The following is a 26,482-nucleotide window of genomic DNA, read 5'->3' on the forward strand; positions in this document are numbered from 1 at the left end:
GATAAAAAGGACATGGCAGAAACTCTTACACCAATTATATAGTCCCCCCAATGTATTAACAGATAAACTTTGAATATAAAGCTGAGTACTTAACTGCACTTTTTGATAATTCTGTAGGAACATCATGTTTTCTTGTACAAAGTTGTTTGAAAGACACAGAAAGACGAATAAGAAACTTTCAAAAGTGCATTTTGACAATGATGCAACATGATCGAAAGTTTCAGGACAGCTAGAAAACAACCCTCACAGAGACATGTCTGCACTTTTAGTTCATTTTTTAAAAAGTTGACAGCTGAAAAAAACAGAAAGTCGTCCGGCTACATGCACGGACACGCACGCAACCGAACCAGGCTCCTTTGTAAGCACGGTTTATTGGCACACATAATGGTAAAGCATACATACCAGACATCAGATATGACACTGAACACCTCTGCTATATAATGTACAAACGGTGTCTAATAATACTAGGCTCAAACATATTTAGAAATGTGTTAGATTCCTTACAAATGCACAAATAAATACCCAGAAGATCCAATTGTATAAAGACATCCGTCATTTGTCTTCTTGCCCATTTTCAAAGAAAAGTCCAACGAAAGAGATCGGGGATATATATATGCTGCAGGATCAATTCAGTTAAAGAATAAAGAACAATTGTGAACGCAAAGAGGGATTGAAAAGTATTTCTGTGGGGTGGATGGGACTTCATTTTCTTCTAAAAACCCGGTTTCATCCCACAGTATGTCCACAGAATACACAACAAATACGAGCGTGTGACCGTGTGGCTGTTAATCACCTTCCTGGCTTTGGTTCTGCACTAGCGAAGAGACGACGGCGAGAGTTTGGTTGAGGCGGAGGCAAACCAGCGTCCGTCCAAACCACCCGACAGAAATCTGAACCTCCTGTACAAAACGAAACGAAACAAAACAGCTGCCATATCCAAACTGCTCTCAGTGGCTGATTTACAGTGGACAAAAGAGATTCCACCTCTATGTACAGAGCTACAAACCTTGTAACAGTGTTCCCAAACTGATGAACCCGAAAGAACGCAAATCTGAGCGATGTGTTTTAAAAAGCACATATATCAAACAAAAGAAAAGATCTATAAAAAACCATGCAGGAAAAGGCTTCAGTATCAGTTTGGGAATAGGTCGTTAAAGGGAAAGAAGTCCAATTTTCCAGGAGGGAATCGTAGAGAGAGAGAGAGAGAGAGAGAGAGAGAAAAAATAGAAAAAAATCAACATTGACGCATCAACGCGTGTCGGCAAAGTTCACATACTGATCTGCAAAATTACAACGTGATTGCAAAGGATTCCGAGAAGCAAAATACCAATAGACTACCAACACAATCAAACTGGTTTGCATGAAATCACAATCTGTGACGACTGCAGTAATGTGGAAAAAACAATCCTGGGACACGATTTTCCCCCGTTTGAACGGAGTCCATGGCGGTGGAGAACTTTTATTTCCTCCTAATTGGAAATGGAAATAAACAGCAACTGCAGAAACAACCGACAGCCAACCCAATTTCCAATAAAAATGCAATTGCCTCAAACAATGTTTCATTTGTCTCCAATGTGGTGAGATGATTCCAAGAGGTCTGCTGGCTGTTAAAAAAACACCTTGCTGTTTTATGAGACATTTTGTTTGTTGTTTTTACTCTTCTTCTCCTCCTCCTCCTCCTCCTCCTCCTCTTCGCTGTCTACTGTCAGCGTGATGACTTGTGACCTGCAGGTCAACCAATCACAGCTGTGGTTTTCCACCAGACGAGAGGTTTGTGTCTGACGCTCTGAGGAGGAGAATTTGATCCGCAATTTTCCACTGCATTCTTGGGAAAAAAGGGAAACAAAAGCCCCTCGTTCTTTTTTTTTTTTTTTTTTTTAACATATATTACAGTTGCATACAGCTTGTCTGTGTTTGCTGTCTGTGGATATTGCTGTGCAATGCTGCCAGTTCTCCTGGATGTTACAGTGATTCAGAGAAGAAGAAAATGTCCATACTGTGGCTGGGCAGACGGGGGGGGGAGGGGGGGGGGGGGGGGGGGGATCTGATTCAGTCTGTTATGAGGCATTGAAGCTCTGCCCTCGGTGGGGGGGGGGGGGGGGTTAAAAAGTCCAGTCCACACGGAGTCGAGCCTCTTCTTCTTCTGGTGTTTTACTGCGAGGGCTGCGCCGCCGTGCTCTCCGCCTTGCTGTCCTGGGTGGAGGGGGGCTTGCTGCCCCAGGGGGCGTTGTTGCCCAGAGCCGGGGAGCTGTTGAAGTCGTCCTCGTCGTCCAGGCCGTTGGTGGCGTCGTACTGCGTGTTCTCCAGACGGGTGATCAGGCGCTCGTCCTCATCCCCGAACTCGCCGCCCATCAGGGTGGGCTCGCCCACGACCATCACGTCCTGGGGGGGGGGAGACAACATTTGCAAACTGAAAGCAACACAGAACACAAATGTTCCCTCTCCTGGCTACGTGCTTTAAAAAGGTCACATCATGTTGGAAGTGTCCTCGCCGCCGCGTTACTCCATCTTTTTATGCCCTTTTGAATGTTGACATTCACGTACAGCGCAGGTCAACAGACCTGGAATCTCAGTCCATCCAAGCAGATGTCAAACGAGCTTTTATTGCAGATGAAGCGGGGAAGCGCTGAGCGCAAAAATACAGCAGCGTGCAAAAGTTTTAGGCACGTCTAAAGAAAACGTGCGATTGGTTCCAGATTTACTCTGCATAGATTATTTCAAACATACAGCAGACATCTTTAATAAGAGTTTATATAAGAGCTGGGTGATGGTAGGACGGTGAGTCAGGCCCCGTTTCCACACAATTCAAGGGAAAAGGCAATTTTTTGGTTTGTTTGGTTTTGTTTTCCTGCAGAGAACTCTAAACTCTAACAACAGGAGAACACGGACGTTCAAGTGGACTGACCACCAAGTTGGATTATTATTACAGTGACTGTCAAAATAAAAGTACCAAGTGGAAGGAGAATCTGGGAGGAAACCACGGAGGAAACACGGTTGATTGGCTCTACTGAGCATGTGCAGAACTGCTAGTTACTACGGTCGTGGAGATCATGTAGCAGCGTTTCTGCCGTGACAAAGAGTTTTTAAAAAGTCGTGTTTTCAGTGACTCTGAACACCGTTGTCGTGCAAACGGATTCTGAAAACGCACAGAAAGTTTAGCATTTGAAGTTGAAAGCGTTGTGGTGTAAACGGAGCCTCGGGAGTTCAGGAAGTTACTTCAACGGAGAACCGATGTCGACATCATGGACGCTGTTCTACTGAGACAGAGACGATCGGCAGTTGGTTTCCTTCAAAGTCCAAGGTCAAGCTTCTGCATTGGAAGGTGTGAAGGGAGGAGGCCTCGTTAAAAGATGATTCCTGGGGTGTTCATTCACGTTGCATTGTGTGAAATAACTAAGTACTTTTTTATATTTTGAGTTGTGTTTCAGGGTTCATTGAGGTTTTGAACAGATTTTTAAGATATTTTCATAAACAATGTTGTGACACCTGAAGGAAACACAACAGAATGTTTGACCTTAAAAAGAATCCCATCTGGTTCTGTTTTCTATATCAGCTGTCATTCGGTCTTCTGTACACAGTACTTTATTACTGATTATCTCTCATCGAGATCCTTCTTTTTTTTTCTACCCCCAACTCGCCAATTTGGTTTATTTGAGCAGGATACATAAAGCAGCCTCTAAGTAGTTCTGAAATCTGGTATACAAATAGAATTAATTTTTACACAGGCAGCCGTGAAATGTTTTGGGTTTTAGAGCAGGACCGTCTGTATTTAGCCTCGGGGCGATTTAGAATTAATATGCTAAAGTGAGTGAGAAATCACCAGAGGAGAAATTAAATCTGTTTCATCTAATTCTCAAACCAAAGCGCCGTCTGAATATCAAATGATCCAGGATCCGCCCTCTAATCACCAACATTCACTTCAAATGAATCATAATGTATGTTTTGTGTTTCCCATAATGAGAATCTGATCGTCTACTTTTCAAGGGTCATGAAGACGAGACTTTATCGAGGGTCTCATTGAAGGGGGGCACCAGTTGGTTCCAGCAGACCCCCTGCTGGTGTTTGGGACAGTGAGTCCGGTGAACCCGTCTGTCCGGCCCTGCTGCAACGGAAAACGGATTCCCCCGGCGCTCCATATAAACCCCGATCAATACTCATCATGTCGGACATATTTCACAGCGATGGCCGCCTCACGGCGGGTCAGGGGAGGGGGAGACCGAGATTCATCCATTACCCACTGATATCTGAGCCTGTTGTGATGGGAAGCCGTCCTGATGAAGACAGAGATGCCCCCGCGCCGCTGAGAGCAGGCATTCTGCTGACAAACAATTCACATTCAAATGCAGATCAATACGTTTCGAGTGGCGGCTCCATCTATCGGAGCGTCTCTGAGAGTCGGAGGACCTCATCTCGGTTTGACCGTCTGAGGCGGCGCCCCCGTCCCGACCTGGAAGGAGCTGTACAGTTAAATGGAGCGAACGCTTCACTGGCCATGTGTGTCAACCCTGCTCCCCTCCACCATCTCTCCCCCAACACACACACACACACACACACACACACACACACACACACACACACACACACACACACACACACACGAAAACACAGACAAACAGGCACACAAACCCAGATAAGCCTACTGTACAATCATACCTCAGCACGCAATCACACACCTCAACACAAACGCACACAAAGGCACTTGAATGCAGATTAACCTTGTGTGTGTGTGTGTGTGTGTGTGTGTGTGTGTGTGTGTGTTTTCTGAACACGACAAACTTGCAGCGACGCCAGAACCGCACAGAGATAAACACACGAGTGCAGAACAAACACACGATCACACGAGTATGGATGTAAACACACAAACAAAAACTAGAAACCCCACCCCCCCACCCCCCCGCCACACACACACACACACACACACACACACACACACACACACACACACACACACGGTTTGATGGATAGCACCCAGTGAGGGGAGGCAGTTTATTTATCGGCGGCGTCCCCAAACCCCCCCAGCGACCACTTCTACACCCCACTATGCCTTAATCAGGCTAATTAATTTAGGTGAGCTTTTCAACTAAATGACAATATCCACACTGATTTGTCAATTTGCATAGCTAATTAAGTCATTAGCTAAAAACGTGCTGATTGCCAACAACGCTGGGATCCACCATCTGTTCCTGTGAGGAGGCCTGTCAACCTACCTCTGGCCAATTTTGGGCGCCCCCCCCCCCCCCCCCCCCCCCCCCCCACCTTTAAAACACATCGCTCCGACAATAACAGCTGGTGGCGAGCCCGGGACGGGGAACACTAATTGTGAGCTAATTAATAGCGTCTACTTGTCTACTCATCTCGTTAAGAGTTAGCATTCAAGGTAGCGACGCGAGCGGGCTTTGAGCGTGGCTCCGCCCCCTCCACTCAGCCAGCGCCGTCATCAGCATATTGTCAGCCAGATTACTCCTCGGGCCGGGGGAAACAACAAGTGGGAATTTGGCGGGAGAACGAGGAGGAGACGGGAGGACGTTAATTGTCCCTTAAAGCTGCGCGAGAAAGAAAAAGTGCAAATTAGATGATAACATGAAGCAGCCTTCTGGTTTTAAACGTATGAAATGTAGACAGGTGCTGCCGTTCTAATCTCGACTTTTACTGTTTGTTTGCTCATTATTTTGCTCACAATTACTGCAAAAAAACACTATTAAAGGATAAATTAACCTCTTGAAAAGACCAAAACCAACAAGGCGTTCCTTCTTTTTCTGTGGCTCTCAGACCAAAGTTCCAAGTGGAAACATCAATATTTAATGTACAAATACCCAGTTTCATTTAATAAATAAGCAATTTCCTGCAGGGCACTGCAGGTTCTGACCAAAGTGACTAAAACAGGAGGATAAAGTGCAGTTTCATGGTTGTTTTCAGAGCCGGGTGATTGCATGTTTGGTGCTTGAGTTAATTACAGCTGTAATTGTTATGAAATGAGCTGCTTCGGGTTTGACATGTGAAACAAACAGTTTGAATTTGTTCATGACATTTAAAATGAGTCACCAAATACTCAACTCTCTAACATGAAATAAGAGGTTATCATAACAGGTGACTTCCCCATCGATTTTCTTTTCTACCTTAAAATCTATAAATGAAATGAAATGAATATTAAGAGGAGTCCTGTATTTGTAGCATTTCTTATAACATGAACACAGTGCAAAAACATTTCCCACTGGTGCACATGATTTATGCATTTATCTTAAAAAGCATTTTTAAAATGTGAGGAAATCATATTGAGTGTTTTTCTTTTATAAATCACACATTGAACAGCTACTGTACAGATGACTGAAGCACATCTGGAGAATTGTTCGACTAGAAAATGTGTGTTCATTCAGTTTCACAGCATTTATACTGACTTTAAAGTATTTAAGTGAAGGAATATAATCCAAACCTTGAGTTTACACATATGTTAGCGAGTGTCCTTTAAATGGTTGAAGCGAAGGTTTTATATTTGTGTCGATTCCTTTACAATTATTAGCAGAAAGTGTTTTTGCAGGATGATGAATAGTTTCACCTTTTCCCAGGAGGATCTCTGCACAAAATCATGTATTAAATCGACGAGGCGTCTTCAACACGCTGGACACTACACTACATATCTGGCTCCAGATTACAATTGGTTTTTGGTTTGAGGAGTGGAAATATTATGTAAAAAAGGTCACAATGAGGTACGAAGCTGGCAAGTGTTAGTGCCTATAAATAGTGTGACGGGATCACTTGAGTTCACTCGCGAGATGTTTGTTGTTGAAATCCTCACTTCAGAGCGGAGCCTTGTAAATGTAATTCTCAGATGACCTGTGTGTGTGTGTGTGTGTGTGTGTGTGTGTGTGTGTGTGTGTGTGTGTGTGTGTGTGTGTGTGTGTGTGTGTGTGTGTGTGTACAGTGGACGGTGGAGGATCTGCTCCACACTCTTATGCTTTAACAATGAGGAATAACCATGAGGAGTAGAAAGAGGCCGGAGTAAAAACAAGCAGTTCCTTCACGCCACTAGAGGTCAGTGTTGCTCACACCATAAACATCCACCCCCCCACCCCCCCAAACCCCTCCAGCCTCTGGTAGCCCCCCCCCCTCCCCGTGCGAGGGTCCACTACTTATTGTTATTGGGCTCACGTAGGCTTGTGTTCAGCCACAAACGAACAACTTCTCAGACAAAGACAGCAGGCGAGCAACATATGTAACCAGCATGTTAGCAGCGTCTTTAAGAGACGACAAGAGGGGGGCTGCTGGCGTGTGTGTGTGTGTGTGTGTGTGTGTGTGTGTGTGTGTGTGTGTGTGTGTGTGTGTGTGTGTGTGTGTGTGTGTGTGTGTGTGTGCGTGTGAAAGTGGGTGTGTGGGAAGGTGGGGGGAGGAGGAGCTGGAGGAGGATGGAGGGATGGGGGTATGGAGGGGGGCAGTGACAGAGTAGAGCGTGTGCATGTAAAGGTGGAAGGGGCCGAAGATGGAGGGTGGAGAGTGGAGGATGGGGGGTGGAGGGTGGAGGATGGAGGGTAGAGGATGGAGGGTGGAGGGTAGAGGGTAGAGGATGGAGGGTGGAGGGTGGAAGGTGTATACAGATATCGGTGATAATGAGAGCTGGCACAGAGCCACACTGCCTTCCAGAGAGAAAACAATTTGCGCGTGCGCGCATGTGTGTGTGTGTGTGTGTGTGTGTGTGTGTGTGTGTGTGTGTGTGTGTGTGTGTGTGTGTGTGTGTGTGTGTGTGTGTGTGTGTGTGTGTGTGTGTGTGTGTGTGTGTGTGTACATTATGCATGTGAGAGACGGAGGGAAGGAGGTAAAAGAACGACGGGGACAAATCTTAAAAGATGACGAGACAGTGAAGTGACCACATCACAGAGCAGAGAGGGACAAGAGGGTGTGTGTGTGTGTGTGTGTGTGTGTTTCAAAAGTATAAACAAGAAAAAGTGAAAATCATCTGATTTGTCTTTTTTTAAATGACAAATAAGCCTTGACTTGTCAAAATGGAAGATTTATTATTCTTATCAAGTTTCTTCTTATGATCACGTTTCTTGTGTGTTTACACTACTTTGGTAGAAAAATTACTTTTGACACGTGAACGTGAACATTTCCTGACAATAAAAACTATAAGAATATTGAAAATACAACTTTATTATGTTTCCATCTGAACCTTTTATCAACCCTGATCATAGTTTAAAACTTGTGAGTTTGTTGAGGTTTAAAAACTAAAATTGGGGTTATTTCAGCCATATTTGCTAAACTAGAAGAATAATTGCATTTATTTGAATTGAGGTTGAAAAACTTCTTGTATTCCCAGTAAATCCACCTGGCTGATCTTCAAAATATGTGAAAACTGCTTGAACTCCAGCACCGAAGACAAAAGTACGCAAGTGACAGGATCTACTTTTAAAATCATGAAGTCATACTCAGTGTATATTTCTATCAATAACACGGACAGTAGTAATCAATAATGAATATGCAATGTTGTATAACTTACAATGACTGAAAAATAATCGAATAAACATGATTTGTTTGAGTTTCAGACCATTTTGTGAGATTTGATTGTATATTTTGTATTTTATTGTCCATATTTAGACATAATCGTTGAAGAAAGATCCTGTAAGAACACATTCTGGGTAAAACTGTACATTTTTAAGGGTTACATTAAATTATTAATGTTTTTTAATTCATTCTTTTTCATTTGTTTAACCAGGCAGTCACAGTAAAATGATCAAACTCGCACATTTTGATAAAGAAAATGATTAAAATGATTTGAAAAAAAAGTCAAATCGATTTCAAACAATTTATACAATCTGAAATGTGAAATTCAAACTCCTCCTTTCACCCAGTCGGCTTCATTCCCAACGCTACAGAAGCAACATAATGCAGTTAGAGATCATGTTTTCTCTTTCTCACTACATTACTGGTATGTGCAGGTAATTGCGGGGCGTCTGCAGGGTGGCGCTGCAGGGCGGCGCTGTAGAGCCTATGAAGGAAACATTCGCTCTCCTGAACCTCCACCCGGTAGAATCTGGAGCAACATGAGCAGAAACTGGAGCCAAATGTTAGTATTCAGGCTCCAGATCAGTTTGAGCTGCCGGTGTGAACGAGCGTAATGAGCAGCGTCTGGAGTGAAAGTAGAGCGTCTGCAGACGAACACGGCTCGCAGCGCCACCAATCCTCCAGGGGAGCGCCGCGCCGGCGGCGCCATGCTCCACTGTTTAACCTCCAACTGTGTCAAGTGGCCTTTTACCAAGACGTGCAGCCAAATCAGGCATTTACCCCTGGAAACGATTCCCCGCCACACAACAGACACATTTTCTTATCTTCGGTCCGTTTGTTCTATCAAACATGCAGATGTTTCTCTCTCCACTGCTCACAATGAAAGGAAACGAGTTCTTCATTAAAGTAAATCTGTTGAGAAAGTTTAACATGATGGTACACGGAGTGTTGTGATTGCGTCACTACGAGAAAACCTCCTGCTTTAAAAACTATCGGGTGATTTTCATTTAAAGTGTAACTAATATCCGTCTAAATGCTGCTTTTGGGCTATTTTTTCTCATTATATGTGAATTTAGAGGTAAAAAAGTTTTCTTGACCAACATTTGATGAAAATAGTTTATTTCTCACTGTAATTTAAAACTATAAAGGTTTAATAACAGTCACTATTGACAGTAATGGTTTGAATGAGAAAATAACTTAGAAATGAACCTCTAGAAAACACAATCTAAGCTGAAATATATGTGTATATGTAAATACTGATGAGTATTGTTCTACTATTGCAGATCTCTGCAGTCGTTCACACAAACAGTACATCAGATGTAATCTACATTTCAACGTGTTTTGAACCTGCTGGTGAATTTCAAGGTTAAGTTTTTTTTTGTATTATGATTTTACTTGATATTCATTGTTTTCAGTTCATTCTTAAGCTTTTAGTTAAAAACGGACTTTAGACTTAATTATAGACGTAAAAGGTTCATATATAACTATAAAGCATCACCTTGCAGTGTCCCACCTGAGCAGAACTCTGCTGTGATAACCTCACGCTCAATCTTTAAATCATCTGCTCATGTCAGTTTGTATTTGGTTTGCAGCCTCACTCACATGCTTCTCCAGTCCTCTGGACGCCTGCTAGTTCACTGCCTTGCTCAAGGGCGTTCTAACAGTGGTGGCTAAGAGAGGGCAGCGTGTCACTTTCCCCACCCACATGCTCCCGTGTGGCCCTGAGATTCAAACCTCCTGTTTTCTCCTTCAACCTCCTGCAGGCTGCAGCCACTGTGCAGGCCAGAGGTCACCCAGAGGTCACCCAGAGGTCACACAGAGGTCACACAGAGGTCAAGTGGCTCTTTTAAAACAACTTTACTGAGATGGGAGCAACGTAACACAACCTGGAGCGGAGGAACACTTGGTTATTTATAAATTCAGCTCCTCTTGTACTACTTGATGATTTTTAATGTTTTAACTTTTTACGACACTTGATGTATTTATTTGTTGTGCGACGTTTCCAGACACGCCCCCTGCAGAGTCTATGTCTCAGATTTGAGTTTCTCCTCCCTGCGTCTTCCTCCTCTCATGAGAGCAGATGAAGTCACTCTGAGCAGCGGCAACATTAGGAGTTCTTGAGGAAACATGCGTAATAGAAACAATAGAAGAGCCAAACCGAGTGGAGCTGATGCTTACAGGTACCTGACTGGAGAGGCTGAAGTTGGTGGCGGGGCTGCGCTTCTTGCCGGCGGCGGTGCCCACGCTGCTGTTGGCGCTGCTGGCCGAGTTCTTCCGTTTCCTCCTCTTCGTGGTCGTCTGTCGGGCGGGCTCAGCTTTGGCGCGACCAGCAAACAGAAACAGAGGCAATGCCAAGAACATAATGCATACAGACGGGGAGAAGGTGTATGGGTGTGTGTGTGCAGGGCGGAGTGCAGACACACATACACACAAAAACACACACACGATTCCACAACATCCCCATGCTTTGTTTTCTTCAGAGGTGAAGCCACACCGGCGTTAACGTCTCCCCAGACATGCACTAGTAAGAAAAATAAAAGCACACTTCATTTGCATAAACGCTCAACGATGGACCCTGATGCTCGACGCAAACGTAAATTTGTTAATGATTGTGAAAAAGCAGCGACCAGATTGAAGCTGCTCTGCTGAGGCAGAAAGCACATCTGTGTTTGTTTTTACTACATTTGCTCTTTTACTGTATCAATTTCAGCAGATTTGTCGTGTTTCTGCGGATGTGAGCAGCAGAGCATCTTTTAGTTTTAACCCTTTATCGGCCATTTGGGAACTTCTTCCCTTTTCCCCACCGTTTCTTTGAAACTAACAACAGTTAATTGATGAGAATTACAGCACAGATGGATGAATGCTAGAAGCTCTCTGCACAGTCTACTAGTGCAGATGTTTTCATGTCGGATAGCATCATGTCATAGAACATTGTATTGGTGTGTTAGTCTGCATGCATTCAACACAACATGAGCATTTGTTCCATTCGCAGGGATTTTTTTTTTATCAGCATGCAGTTAAGCGTCCACAGTAAAGTTGCACGTAAAAATGTATTTGGAGGCTTTGCAGCGCTGCTTTCTGCAGACAAATGACACCGTGAGAGAGAAGATACCTTTTTTGTGATTCGTGGGAAATATTTCCGTTTTGAAGTTCTGTGGGTGTCCAGCTGAAACCGGAGCCAAATATCAGTTTCATTTGAAAACAGGAGGAACAAGAGGAAATGGACAGAAATATGCAAACAATCAACAGCACACAGCGCCAAAATAAAAGACGTTCTCCCGCCTATTCCCCATCATTAAAAAGATATAAAATGTTGACACAGGTTAAATAGAGATCTTAGTGTTTCCAGAATTCACCAAATAATTTATGTGGAGCATAATTAATTAATATAACATTTTGCAAATCCTGCCAACATTTGTTAGGAAACATTATTCCTTTTAATCTCGAGAGAGACAAGACAACAGAGCTGTGATCTTCAAACAGATGTCTGAAAATGAAATACATTTTTTACTAATCACAGCGAGGGAGACGCTTTCATATTCAGTTAGAACAACCAGCGACTCATGATACAAAGAAAAACTGCAACTATAAATCACAGGCAAAACAATGAGGGTTTTTTTTAGGGTTTTTTTTTTCATCCCGATCTCTTCTCTTTCCGACTTTGACGGACGTGTGCGCAGAAAAAAGAAAAGAGCCTTTTGTCAGAGTGAGACAATCATTTCTGTTATCCGACTGGTTTCCTCCGATCCTGAACCGGTGACGCACTAAAATCACTTCCATTTCCACCAAAAGGACTTATCAGAGCATAAATGTGCCTGTGGCTTCCTTCCTGGCTTCGGTTCCAAACTGGAGAAGAATGGCAGGAAAAGGGGAATAACACGGCACCAGTAAGGAAAACTGCAAAACGGGCGGAACTGCAACGAGGCAAACACCGTGGGATCGAGCTTCAAAAGTTAAACTTCAGTGTAAAGCCCATAATTCATGATAAAACTGTATCGGTCCAATAGGATTTAATATCAAGCTGCGAATGCAATTAACCACCAATACAAGAGTCATTTTTCCATAAGACTTAATATTCATAAAATGCTCTCTATGTTTTTTTTCCTCTTTTCTTTGAAGCTGGTGGTGGACGCCGGGGAGCCGCTGGCCGGGGAGCTGGATCTGCTAGTTTGATTACACTCGGCACTCTTAATTAAAGTTACACAGGTCTGAGTCAAAGGCTTTTTGACTGGTGTTGGTTTTTAAAGACATCTCGTCACGCTTCGCTAAGCATTGCTGTAATTTGCAGCCACCCCGATTTGTCCCGAAAAAACCAACAAAAAAAAAAACCAGTGGGCTTGCTCTCTCTCCAGCTTACCACCGCGCAGCCAATTTAAGCCTGGTACTTTTTAGACACCAGCTTGCAAACATCAATCCCAGAGAGCTGAGAGGCCCCGGTAAGATTGGCAAGGTTGAGATTCAAGAAGCAGCTCTGATTAATTTCACATACCTGACAGGCAAAACATATTTAAGGGATTAAGACATATAATGGCAAATTTGGGATCATAAATGATGCAATGAAAGCAGAATCCGAGCAGGAAGGAGTCGACTCCTGTTCCTGCTCAGTGAGTGAAGCTACAACATTAAGATGGTGTGTGACAGGAAGTGAGCAACTTAAATGTGAAGAGGAGGAAGTGATTGGCTCTTCCTGTGGATCCAGACTGGATCTGACCCCGACTGACTCTCATTGTTTCTACTCAGTTCCACTGGACTTCATCCACAGTCTCACTGAAGCGCCTGGCGCTCAGTGGGTGGGCCGGGTCGCCTTCTCAGGGTTGGTGGTTTGAGTCCCATCAAAGTGACACCGTAGTGGCTGAGCATGGAAGCTGTCACCTTTCAGAAAAGTTTCACGTTAAAACGGCAGTTTTTTTTAAATAATGTCCGTTTTCATGGCAACAGCAGAAATGCTGAAAATGATGTAGTTTCCATGTAGAGCCACTCAGTGGCGCTGTTGGTTGTTTTAGTACTGAAAGCACACACACGCTTGCTTGTAGCACAGAACAATGAGCTCTAAACATCAACAACAGGAGAACACGGACATTCTAGTGGACAGACCACCAAGTTGGATTGTTATTACGGTGACTGTCAAAATAAAACTACCAAGTTGGATTGTTATTATGGTGACTGTCAAAACAAAACCACCAAGTTGGAAAGTTATTACAGTGACTGTCAAAATAAAACTACCTTGTTGGATTGTTATTGCGGTGACTGTCAAAATAAGACTACCTTGTTGGACTGTTATTACGGTGACTGTCAAAATAAAAGTACCAAGTTGGATTGTTATTACGGTGACTGTCAAAATAAAAGTACCAAGTCCCAGGAGAATATGGACTGGGAGTCATGACACCACGGAGGAAACAGATGGACCCCAGAGTTTTTTCAGGAAGTCTCATTTTCGCCCGTTTGTCGCGTTGTCACTTGAAATGGCTGCCGTGGTAACGGGCCGTGCCAGTGTAGAGCGGTGAAGTCCATCCACCGCGGGCGGAAGCTTCTGAGAAGGTGTTTGTGTGGTTACCTGGTGGGGCGACCATCCGCTGCCACTTCTGGAAGAGGCAGGTCTTCAGACAGTCCCGCGGGCTGAGGTTGTAGGTCTTGTGCCTGGACATGAGCTCCTGCATGGGCTCCAGGATGACACACAGCTGCAGACACCACAGGACCAAGCACACCTTCACTTTCTGGACATGAAGCCAAACAACGGCCATAAAAACACAGAATTCGCTGCTCAATTAATCCCAGGCAGACTGAGGGTGAACGATTAATAAGGCAGTAAATCTGCTTTTTATAGACACCGTTAATAAAGTAGCTTAAACACCAGTTTATTGTCACAAAGTGCTCAGAGTCAGTGAAAAGATGGACAGGATGATACGTTTTAATATGAGAGGCCTCTGTGGATCGGCCGACAAAAGGTCTGCCATCACACATTCACACACACGACAGTGCGGTTCCCACGCTCTCCTCCAACAACATTCTCATCCTAACAGAGCTAAAGCGCAATATTCAGTCTGGAGAAAACTGTAAATCTGTGGAGATCTGCACCGGGAGGAACCGGGGGTCATCCTGTCATCTTAAATACATCAGGATTATCTCCTCCAGATAACATCTGGATCACATCAGGAGCAGCTCCGGCTGGAAACGGGCTCTGCTGATTGGTGGAGCTGGACGACGCTCGCCCGTCTGCTTCAGTTCAACACAGGAAGTTCCCTCACAAACAGACGGGCGAAAAAGTTCTGACTTTATATCAAACCTTTATTTTGGTTTTAATTTTTAGATGTTGACATGACCACACGGTTAAAATGCATTCCTCCACATTTTTGTTGTTTTTGTTTTATGTGAACTTAAAACCAGAAATCAGATTTTGATCTGAGCCGATTATCAACACATAACGTTGTACTGTACTCACAGCTCGTACCTCAGTACAAGTACTGGCACTTATTAGATTTAATTAAAAGTAAATCTATTTACTTCAGCAAAAAGTGAAAATGTTCAGGTCCTGAAATGAAAAGTATGAAAGAAAGAGTGAATTTTTGACGGTATTGATATAAGATGCATTTTTTAATGAACCTTTTTAAACTGGTATTGGGTCACACACACTTTGAATTACTTTTTTATTCTCTCAAGACTAGAATCTTACAATTTTGGGCCCAAAACCCCCCAAATCAATTCATAAAATACTCATCATGACGTGTGATTTACCTCAGAACAAGAAAATACCACGATAAATAAATATCGTGTAAATATCTCCATTTTTGCCTGTTGGATATTTTCAATACCAAAACTGAAAGTTTTCACTTCTCGGTACCATGAAGAGTTTTAGATCAGTCATCAGATGTTCAAAACTTATTTTACATACAAGCTGCGGTGAATCAATGCTATTTTTACTTTGTAGTCTGTAATCTAGGAATATTTTGAAGGAAGTCCTGACACTGGGTTAATGTGAAGTTGGAGAGTGAAGTTTTCTCGGTTCTTTCCATCTAATGAATGTAAACAATGTGAGAAAAGACTAACAGATTTTAAATCTGCTGTTGTTTGGTGTAAATAATGAGTCTAAACACAGTTCAGAGGAATCTTTCCTCTGCTTGCAGTTTGTATGTGTTACACATTGAAACTGCTTCTACAAAGTGAATTCAGTCATTAGATGGTCAAAAAGTGTTTCTGTTAAAATGACTCGAGGCTCAGGAGGCAGAAATACATTTTTTGTGTTTGCGTTATATAATGATGCCTTCATGAGCAGCCGGAGAGTGGGAACGTTCAGCTTCCCAGAGGGAGAAAAGCACCTGGAGGCCGCCGGTCGACCTCGGATCATCTCTTTATGTGCTTTTTGTGTTTCTGTTTACATTAAAAATATTATAGCGAAATAACTCTGCAAACTTAAAACAGGATAAAGTTGGATGGAAGATGTTTATCCAAATTTCAGATTCATTTGTCTTGATTTACTCAGAAGAAGCAGAAGTGTGTCCTGGCGGCAGTACGTAAAATAAGTTTAGTGTCGGAATAATACTAAAATGTCATTAAAACAAATAAATCGCAGAGGAGACAAGTACATTGGATACGATCCTCAGTAAACCGATCCTAAAGAAATCTACCTCAACACAGTGACACAGTGAAAACCTCGCTCAGCTGGAAACAGCTGCTTTTATTCTGCCAAATGAATTCACTTTCGCTTGTTTTCTGAGATGAATTTATTAAAAAAAAAAAAAAAAAGCGCTGATAATTCTGAGCTCTTTGGTGTTATTTCATCCCTGAGCTAGTTTAAAGGTTTATTTTGAAGTTTTTTCATGTTGACCACATTTCCTCAGCTTCTTCGCTCCATTTTAACTGGTTTTATTCACACGGTTGAACGAGAAGCAGCAGCGATAAACACGCTGCTCAGATCTCAGGACACGGTTGTTTATTTATTGTCTGAAAAGCAGCTTTAAGGTCGAAACGTCCAAAAAAACTCATGAATCAGAAAGGCGACATGAGACGACATGGAATTAAAGGAAGAACAGCATGAAACAGCCTTCCTTATGAGCATTCGTCAGAATGCTAAAAATACTTTAATCACAGCGATGTTAAAGGATTGTGAGCGGAGTTACCCACACACCATTAAATGACCCTTCCCAGTGGCGTCTTTCTGCACAATAACGCAACACTGCGTCCTCCAGGTTTGATTCCCTCGAGCTGCTGGAAGGTTTTGTCACTTAAACTCAAATATTAGTTGTTTAAAACTCAGTTTCAGTCCATCAGGCAGCTTCAGCCAGACAAATGTAAACATCTTCAATGTGGGCTGAGTCGGTGTCCCAGTCAGAGTCTGATATGAAGTGGAACATGTGGGCTCACTGGGTTGCTCAAGGGCACTCTGGCAGCCATTGCCAAGAGAAAGGAGACTGTTAATCGCATCCCGACCACTTCCTGTCTTCCTCCTGTCGGGTCTAATGGAAACGCTAAAACTGGGGAAGTTCGGCGTGTCGCCGCTCCGCTCGCCGTTCTTGAGTTCATGAGCAAAAGCATTTGGAGGCTTTCGAACAAACCGCCCGACAACGCCGGGAATCCTTGTGGGACTGCTCTAGCAGGATGGATATATTCTCCGCGAGTCATTCCAACGAGTGCAGACTCAGCTGCTTGTGCCAAATTACCCGACACAAACACGCCACGTCTGGAGCGGCTCGCTCCGGCAGGACGGCGGCGGTGTTTTGATGCCACGCCACTCGAGGTAAAGTGAACATCCCTGTTGCAGACTAATCCCGTGTTCTCCTCTGATAGTTCCCTCCTGACACGGTAATATCCCTCCCCAGCTCAGCCAACCAGCCCTGGCTCTCGGCCGGAAAACAAGGGCTATTTCCAGGCTGAATGGGAGGAAGCCTGCGGCTCCAGTACAGGGGAAGGCTTAAATACTCCACATGAAAACAGGGAGAGAAAGTGGGGTTGCAACCCTTCAGCCAGGAAACACTGGGAGAGGTCTTATTAAGAGACACATTATTCCAAAGTTTCATGGGAGGAAAAGGTGTTTTTGTCCTTTGACATTGAGAAAAACAAAGTGAGCGACAAGCAGTCGTGTCCAACCCGAAGCCAGAGACAAATGTAGTCTAATTTAATAAACGAACTCAACACCAGCGTCTCTAATCGAATAACTAAACCAGAAAACAATCCCTCCTAAAGGTCAGTTAATGCTCAAAATGTTCAAAACAAACTATTGTTATCAAGAAAAGTGGATCAGACTATAAAATTTCAGACTATATATTTATCTGGAATGAAAATACTCACATTTAAATGGTCTTGAAGGTTATTTTTCTAATGTGTGTAAATATACTTTATTAAATCCCAACGATATTCGTCGAGTGTCTGCAAGGTTCAATAAAAGTGATCAAAATAACGTTTCACAATTTTTAGTTAAATTATTCTCTAAATGAAGCCATGGTTTAAGACTATATATTCTAAAATCTTTATCAATACAATGTGTCATTTATTCAAAAAAAAATCCCTAAATGTGATTTTGGATGTGTGTGAGTGTATATCTATATATGGCCAAACACATTACAAAAAAAGAAAAAGAATAGTATAGTCATAGTATATAGTATATAGTATAGTTAGAATTAGGGATGTCCCGATCACACTTTTTTGCTCCCGATACCGATCCGATTTTTCAGAATTGAGTATCGGCCGATACCGATACTTTCCCGATCCGATACTTACATTGCTAATGCAAAGATACTCAATAGTGTATTTTTGGATCAACTAAGAAGTCTGAAGCTAAAAGCACTATTGGCAGAAGCTTTGTTCAGCTAGAAATTATTTTAAAATTCACTTATTGAATCAGAATTCTTCTCAGAATGACTTAAACATAAATACTCTCAGGCTCCAATGTAACTTCTTTGTGTATTAAATTCCAGTTTACCTTAAAGCAGTATGAGAGGTTTGACCTGAATGTCACTAAACATTTACATTTCAATGTAAATTATAAACACTTAATTCCACTTCAAAGTGGTAAAATCTGTTTGACAAAAGTATTCTGAACATAGTTCTCTCAAAAACTTATTCAGAATACGATCTTTTTCCTCCCAAGTATTCTCCCAACAAACCGTCCACACCTCACTATGAACACGGCTCAACACGAGGCTTCAGGGCATGTAGTACACCTGCCAGGCCTTTAGGGGCGCTGTGACTCACCAAACACAATAAAAAAGCAGAAGAAGACAGACTACATAGAAATTTAGAAGTAGACTCCTGCACATAAACACATAACCCACTATATATAACTCTAGTTTTATAGGTCTATGGCCCCGCTCCGCCTGCTTCTAGCTTCTGCAGCTCCACCGGAGCTTCTAGTCCCTGATTGTTGTGGTTATTAGGTGACGTAGTGGACCGCGTTTTTTTTTTTTTTTAGATTGGCTGGATTTGCCGATTCCCGATCACTGACAAATCACCGATATCGGCCCCGATCCGATATCTACCGATGTGATCGGGACATCCCTAGTTAGAATAGTTATCCATCCAGAATGTAGTATTCAATTTAATTAAGCACTGTTAGTTCAGAAGAAAACATAAAAAGCAGTACGAGTCATAAAAACTGTTCACTTTCCCGATAAAAGATCCATTGTAGAAAAGTTCCTGTGAATTATTTGAGTCTCAGTGGGAATATTTACAGCAGCTTAACTTCCTGCGTGAAGCGGCGACCGCCTGAATCGACAGAAAAATAAAGCCTGACGAGAAGCCGAAGCTTGTGCGTGTAATTACAGATACTTGAATTATGTGTTTTCTCTTTCAGCTGGTTCCTGTATGGAAAATCATTGTTATAGAAAAACAAAAACACCCCCCCACCCCCCCCCCCCCATCCCCTGGACCCCCCCCCTCCCCCCTCGCTGTGTCTTTCTTCACTGGGTTATTATAAGCAGTGGAGGTGCCGTTCCCTGATTCCTGCACCATTTCACAATTATGAGTCTCAACAGGGAGCGTTCATTAATGTTATGCTAATTTTCTGTATCCAATTAATTCTTCCCTCTCCTCGTCTCTCTCTTGTTCTCCCATTTGGAAATCGGAGCTGTCAGTCAACGCTGGCGTCGAAAACACAAACACAGCCCTGTGAAATAATCACTAATGTATTCAGCCGGCTTATACTTCCCATTTCCGTAAATGATATTGCGGCGGTCAGGTAGACCAACACGTATACGGTAAAGAAGACTGCTTATTTTTTTGTTCTGTTTTGTTTTGATGCCACGCACTTTGGAAATTATACACTCAAGTTTCAAAGGCCCAGAGATCGCAGGCATGTTGGGTACATTAAAAAAAGAAAAGAAAAAAAAAGCAGCTTTCAATTCCTTCAAAAAACCCCGAGAAATAGGAACACTTACAGTCACAATATCACCGAGGACTGAAAAACAATGTCTGGGAATAAAACGACTCAAAAGGAACGTTTCATCGACCTGCTGAAAAGAAAACGTACGCTTTACATTTCTACGTGTTTAAATCGCGTTAAGAAGCCGAGCAGATTCAGATCCACTTCCTGTTTGTTAGACGTTATAAACTGCATGAAATACTGAGTTAAGAATGAAGGGGGGGCAATGTCTCACACACACACACACACACACACACACACACACACACACACACACACACACACACACACACACACACACACACACACACACACACACACACACACACACACACACACACACACACACACACACACACACACACACACAGCCAGTACTTACCCTGAGGTAGTTGAGGGTGAAGTTGGTCAAACCCATGCGAGTGATGTTTTTGGACAGTTGTTCCAGCACCTGAGGGTCTTGTGCCTGAAGTCACAGCAGCAGCAGAGGAATGGAAAATACCAAAACAACTTTTAGACATTTTAATACACACACACACACACACACACACACACACACACACACACACACACACACACACACACACACACACACACACACACACACACACACACGCAAACACGCACAGCGTTTATATATTCTTATGTTTGCATTCCGCTGAATACCACACAACTAATTATCTACAACCAATTAGGCGAACTGGCGTTGGTTGGTTTTGCACAATCAAGGCTCTCACAGCCTGCAGCCACAAACGCAGCTACTTAACGTTGTTACTGCAGCGGCGCCATCGTGAACCTGATTAGAAGTATTTCAGGCTTTCATTTCACACTGCGCTGTCAATTTGTAGGTTAATTAATTAATATTACTTTGTTATTTCGCTTAAATTTCTATTATTATTATTGTTGTTTCTAATCTGGACTGGATTTGCTGATGTTGCTAATTGAACGAGCAAGTTTGCGAAAAGCACAGAAAAAACCGAACGTCTGCACACGGTCACGTGGCCCTGGAAAATTGATTAAAAAATAATTATTACATCTCTGTAGTTATGCTTTATGTGTAGGAGTGAAGACTGAATCGTAAAAAAAAAGAGCAATTATCGGCCTTCGTCTGAAGACACTTTATTCTCTCAGTTTGTTTGCGGCTCCTAGAGGAATCAGAAGGAACTGCAGCAGGAGCAGCGAGAGCAAGTCGCAGCCACCCGCCCATGAAAAATGCATCATTCTATCTCCAGTCGCATCTCAGTGTGGAGGAAGTCAAGAGGGAGGCGAGGGAGGCCGTTTGTGCTGTCAGCAGAGCGACGCGAGCGGCAGCAGGATCGAACCAGGCGCCCCCGTTTGGCGTTCTGAATTACTCCACTCATCAGGTAGAATCAGGCCGATCGTTCTGTATCGGAGTTTGTCTCGGCAGCAGCGCCGCGACGCCAAATGACAACAGAAAGCAGAGTTCAGACTGTGGACGAGCATCAACACGCCGCAAACTGCACGGCCTCCGCTGCACCGCCTCCGCTGCACGGCCTCCACTGCACGGCCTCCACTGCACCGCCTCCGCTGCACCGCCTCCACTGCACCGAGGGAGGGCTGAGCCAGCAGGACGGCGAGCTTCTGCAGCAGGAGGATTGAAACGCCACAGAAGGTTTGAGGACGACACGGCACCCCGAAATCTGATCGATCAATATCCCACAGCTGAAAATACCACGTACGTTACAGACTGAGGAGTCGCACGAACACAAACACACACGGGTTCAGTTACACAAACTAAAGTTCACAACAGAAAATATTAAAATGGTATAAAGCATCAAGTCATCTCGGCGTCAGCAGGAGGAACCAGAGTCTTAGTCGAGGGTGAGATTCTTCCATCAGTCCACCTCCAGCAGGACTTTCAGGACAAAGCGTCTTTGTTACCAATGGAACCGCTGCTAAAGCTTCATGTGCTTAAAGGCTAACATCACTGAGTGTCTGCGCTTTGTTTCTGCTTCCTTCACGTGTTTTCACAACTTCCACAGTGAAGAAAACTCACAGCTGAGTGTGAGTACACGTTCCTCTGTCCTGTCGTCGGTCGGTTTTACTGTTTCCTTCAGGTTTTATCCTCACGTCGTTCGTTAAGGTCTTCACGCGTTGCTGCATTGATGTGTGTGTGTGTGTGTGTGTGTGTGTGTGTGTGTGTGTGTGTGTGTGTGTGTGTGTGTGTGTGTGTGTGTGTGTGTGTGTGTGTGTGTGTGTGTGTGTGTGTGTGTGTGTGTGTGTGTGTAACTAGTTCTTCTGCACATGCTCAGTAGAGCCAATCAGAACAATGTTTCCTCCATGGTGTCGTCACTCCCAGTCCAGATTCTTGGTAGTTTTATTTTGACAGTCACCGAAATAACAATCCAACTTGGTAGTTTTATTTTGACAGTCACCGTAATAACAATCCAATTCATCCTCAACTCATCAACAAATCCTCCATACAAACAAAGATAACAAGGCGTTTCTTTAGATGCAAATCTTTTTCAGATAAGTTGTCGTGTAAATGTGAAATATTTCTGAGATGAAAACACGTTTTCTAATGAAACGTTGTCATGGAAACAGAATTTCCTGGCCCCCCGATCACCCTTTATTTTTCATTTATACATTCATCTTGGACATTTCCTGGCGCTTGTGCAACAACATTTGGTTCTCTGTGCTCTGCTGTGTTTATATGAAGTAGAAGATAGAAGAATCAAACTGATTCACTCGTTTCTCAAAAAGCTTTGATGGCTGATAATCCTGCAGATTGTGTGGATGGTTGAGATGAGCTGTGCTTTAATAAGTATTTATTTATAACGATGGTGGATGGTTGATTGCGACCATCCGGACCTCTGCCTGCTGTGCTCCAGCTGTCAAGTTGTTGTTTCTTACTAAATCTGACACAGGCGCCACATCAGCAACAGGTCAGCGGAGACTCGGAGGAGGTTCCACCGCCGGCTGTCATGTTGGAGCAACACGACCCCAGTGTGATGAGCTGATACACCTGTCAATCAATCACACGCTGCTGGAGCCGTCACCCGCACCGAAATAACTCCACTTTCTTTAAAAGAGGAAGCCATGTGACGGTTTGTGAAGTCTGCACCCAGTGGACGGAACAGGAACTGCACCGCAGGTTTGATTGTGGAATATAATTTAATTTAATCAATAAAAAACTGTTTGCTTCAGATTTTATTTCAATCTTTAGAGTAGAATTTGTATTTTTTCTATATATTGAAAGTGTTTCTGTGTAAACATCTACAGTATCCATCTATCTATCTATCTATCCATCCTTCCATCCATCCATCTATCTATCTATCTAACACAGGATTATTATATCAGCATGCAAGTTTAATGATTTTTATAGTGTGAGGAGCATTTAAGAGGTAAAATTCTATCTCTTTTTACTTATTTTCAGACACGACAGTATTTGTATTTTTTGTTTTGTTTACGTGCAGTTAAATAAAGAGTTTCCTCATTTGTTCATATTTGACAAGTAAATCCATCATGTCTACTACCAATTAATTGTTTAGTAGAAAAGTCACAGTAAAGTATGTTTTAACGTCTCGATTTTCTTTCAAACTAATTTAAAGGTTTTGGAAAACAGGTCACATGCTGCAAGACACTGACGTTCAGGAGGAAATCAGATTACTGAACAACTTTAGCAGAAATTCAGAGAATTTTTTAATTGTATGAAGTGAAATTTGAATATGAAAACAGTTTAAACCTCCTCCCTCTTCTCCGTGTCCAGGTGGTGGGGGTGTCAGTCTGAGCACCGTCACCCAGATCACATTGCACCATTAAGAACCTTCCTGCAGGTGGAGAGCCCACGGGAAGGTGGAGAGCCCACGGGAAGGTGGAGAGCCCACGGGAAGGTGGAGAGCCCACGGGAAGGTGGAGAGCCCACAGGAAGGTGGAGAGCCCACAGGAAGGTGGTGCCCGGCGTGGGACATGAACCCTCTACCTTGAGACTGAGAGTCTCCTGCTCTACCAGCTGAGCTCGCCGGGGGTCAGTTTAAACTCTGAAAAAATAAATGCACCAGTCTCCACACATTAAATTGGTTGCTTAGCAACAAGATGTCATCAATGCGCATTTCAATGTCTGATAATTGTAATTACTGTGACTATGGTGATATGTATCTGTAAGAAAACTCACATCTGTTCTCCACTCCATCAAAACTCTTCGATTAAAAAATAAAAATCCTATTAATAACTTTACATTGTGAGCTAAAGGCCACAATGTGAACCATCTGAGGAAACTTCAATTTGATGCTCAGGAGTTATATTGTTTATTTTGGGAACATTTGTTTTATTTTCAGAAACCATTTAGATTAAATTTACACAATATTCTACTTTGCACAAACTGTATTTAAAGCCAAAAAGTACAACGTCTTAACAGCCCCACTGTAAAGATTTGAGTAATTTAAGTGAGTGGCCAACGAAGGGTTAATCACACACTTTGATTTCTTTTCCTCGGCGCTCACATGAGAGACGGTTAAAAGGAAAAAGGTGCGGCGTCGGTTCATCCGACTTCAAAAAGTCGTCCTTCCATCTCCACTAGAATCTGCAGCTTCTACTTCCTCCTGCTCCTCCCGTGTGTGTTTCTGCTTTCATTAGTCCAGGCAGCGATCAAAAGACGACGCTCACACACACACACACACACACACACACACACACACACACACACACACACACACACACACACACACACACACACACACACTGAAATCAGTGAAGATCTTCCAGGACACACACAATACCCCCACAATATCCCGCTCTCCAGGAATTACAGAGAATACCCACCGGGGCCAATTTATTGGGGAGTGAAATTCATATGAAGATTTGCTCCCAAAAAAGAGTCTGGCAGAAGAAGCTGCGTGCCACACACACACACACACACACACACACACACACACACACACACACACACACACACACACACACACACACACACACACGCACACACACACACACACACACACACACACACACACACACACACTCCACTGAGTAAACAGAAGATGTTGAAGTGACGAATCAGGTTTTCTTCATTAAACCAGCAGATTTTTACCACAACAGGTCCTGAAGAAGAGGAAACACTTTTAAAATCTAATATTAGTGAATATTTTATAACCAGTCTCGGTTATATGTTCTGATGGTCTCTACTGAGCATGTGCAGAACAACTAGTTACTACAACGCGGTAGTAACTGCAGACTCCAGAACACAACCATTAACTATTAAACATACTGTAGTGTACTAAACTGACAAATACAACTTTCTGCAAAAATAACTACATTTAAGGCCTCCTTTACACGTTTGATGGTGACTGTCAAAATAAAAGTACCAAGTTGGATTGTTGTAATGGTGACTGTCAAAATAAAAGTACCAAGTTGGATTGTTGTAATGGTGACTGTCAAAATAAAAGTACCAAGTTGGACTGTTGAAATGGTGACTGTCAAAATAAAAGTACCAAGTTGGATTGTTATAATGGTGACTGTCAAAATAAAAGTACCAAGTTGGATTTTTGTAATGGTGACTGTCAAAATAAAACTACCAAGTTGGATTGTTATAATGGTGACTGTCAAAATAAAAGTACCAAGTTGGATTGTTGTAATGGTGACTGTCAAAATAAAAGTACCAAGTTGGATTGTTATAATGGTGACTGTCAAAATAAAAGTACCAAGTTGGATTTTTGTAATGGTGACTGTCAAAATAAAACTACCAAGTTGGATTGTTATAATGGTGACTGTCAAAATAAAACTACCAAGTCCAGGAGAATATGGACTGGGAGTGATGACACCACGGAGGAAAATGTTCTGATGGTCTCTACTGAGCATGTGCAGAACGACTAGTTACTACAACGCGGTAGTAACTGCAGACTCCAGAACACAAGCTTTTTCTAAAAGCTGTTGTCATGGAAACGGACTCCAAACCGGGCCTGAGAGGAGATGTTGGTATTTTTACCTCAAGAGGAAACTGAAGTGAACTGAAAGTTGAATTCTCTCTGACAGAAATGTAAAGTTATTCATGACCGACGTGGCCTCGATCGCCGCGCCATCATTTCTCATTGGGTATAAAACGGTCCGGCCTGCGATGACGTCCAAGGACAGACTATAACTTTCAGTTTGATGTGATTATTATTTATCTGAATATTTGGTTGAAGGAAACATCAGGAGACGCAGTTCCTGGGAATACTGAAAACATCGGATTCACTGGAAATATTAGTTTAATTAATTAAACTCAGATTAAACTGAATTGAACTGAATTGAACCAAATCAAAGCAAATTGACCTGTAATAGAGATGAAGTGGAAGTAAACTATTGAACCGAATTCAAGTCAAATGGATTCAAGTGGAATTAACAAAACCAAAGAGAATTCAACTAAAAGTAATAGAAGCAGGTGAAAGTGAACTAAAGGGAACTGAACCTAATTAAACTCAATTTAATTGCATTGAATCAAATCAGACTGAATTTAGCTGAACTGAATCAAAGTGAATTGAACTTTATTCAACAGAATTTAATTATATGTAATGATAAGAAATGAAACTACATGAAGACCGACCTCACCTGACTGTAACCTATTTGAATTGAAGTAGATTAAAGAAAACGAAAGGGAATTAACTGAAATAAACACTTTGTAATATATGCAAACTGAATTAT

General features: G+C 42.7%; 1 protein-coding gene across 1 annotated transcript in view; it reads right to left on the reverse strand.

Annotated features, from left to right (window-relative positions):
• Window positions 1-2,126: 2,126 nt before the first annotated feature.
• Window positions 2,127-26,482, reverse strand: part of ldb2a (LIM domain binding 2a) — a gene marked incomplete at its 5' end in the record, with an annotated part of 113,600 nt that continues 89,244 nt past the window's right edge. The window contains 5 exons of the mRNA XM_080465536.1: window positions 2,127-2,382; window positions 10,678-10,808; window positions 11,606-11,659; window positions 14,048-14,171; window positions 20,226-20,309. Of these exons, the coding sequence (XP_080321662.1) occupies window positions 2,152-2,382; window positions 10,678-10,808; window positions 11,606-11,659; window positions 14,048-14,171; window positions 20,226-20,309 (624 nt within the window). The 3' untranslated portion in view covers window positions 2,127-2,151. The remainder of the gene's footprint in view (window positions 2,383-10,677; window positions 10,809-11,605; window positions 11,660-14,047; window positions 14,172-20,225; window positions 20,310-26,482) is intronic.

The sequence above is a fragment of the Lipophrys pholis genome (genome assembly GCF_963383615.2).
Source record: "Lipophrys pholis genome assembly, chromosome: 6".
NCBI classification, from domain to species: domain Eukaryota; kingdom Metazoa; phylum Chordata; class Actinopteri; order Blenniiformes; family Blenniidae; genus Lipophrys; species Lipophrys pholis.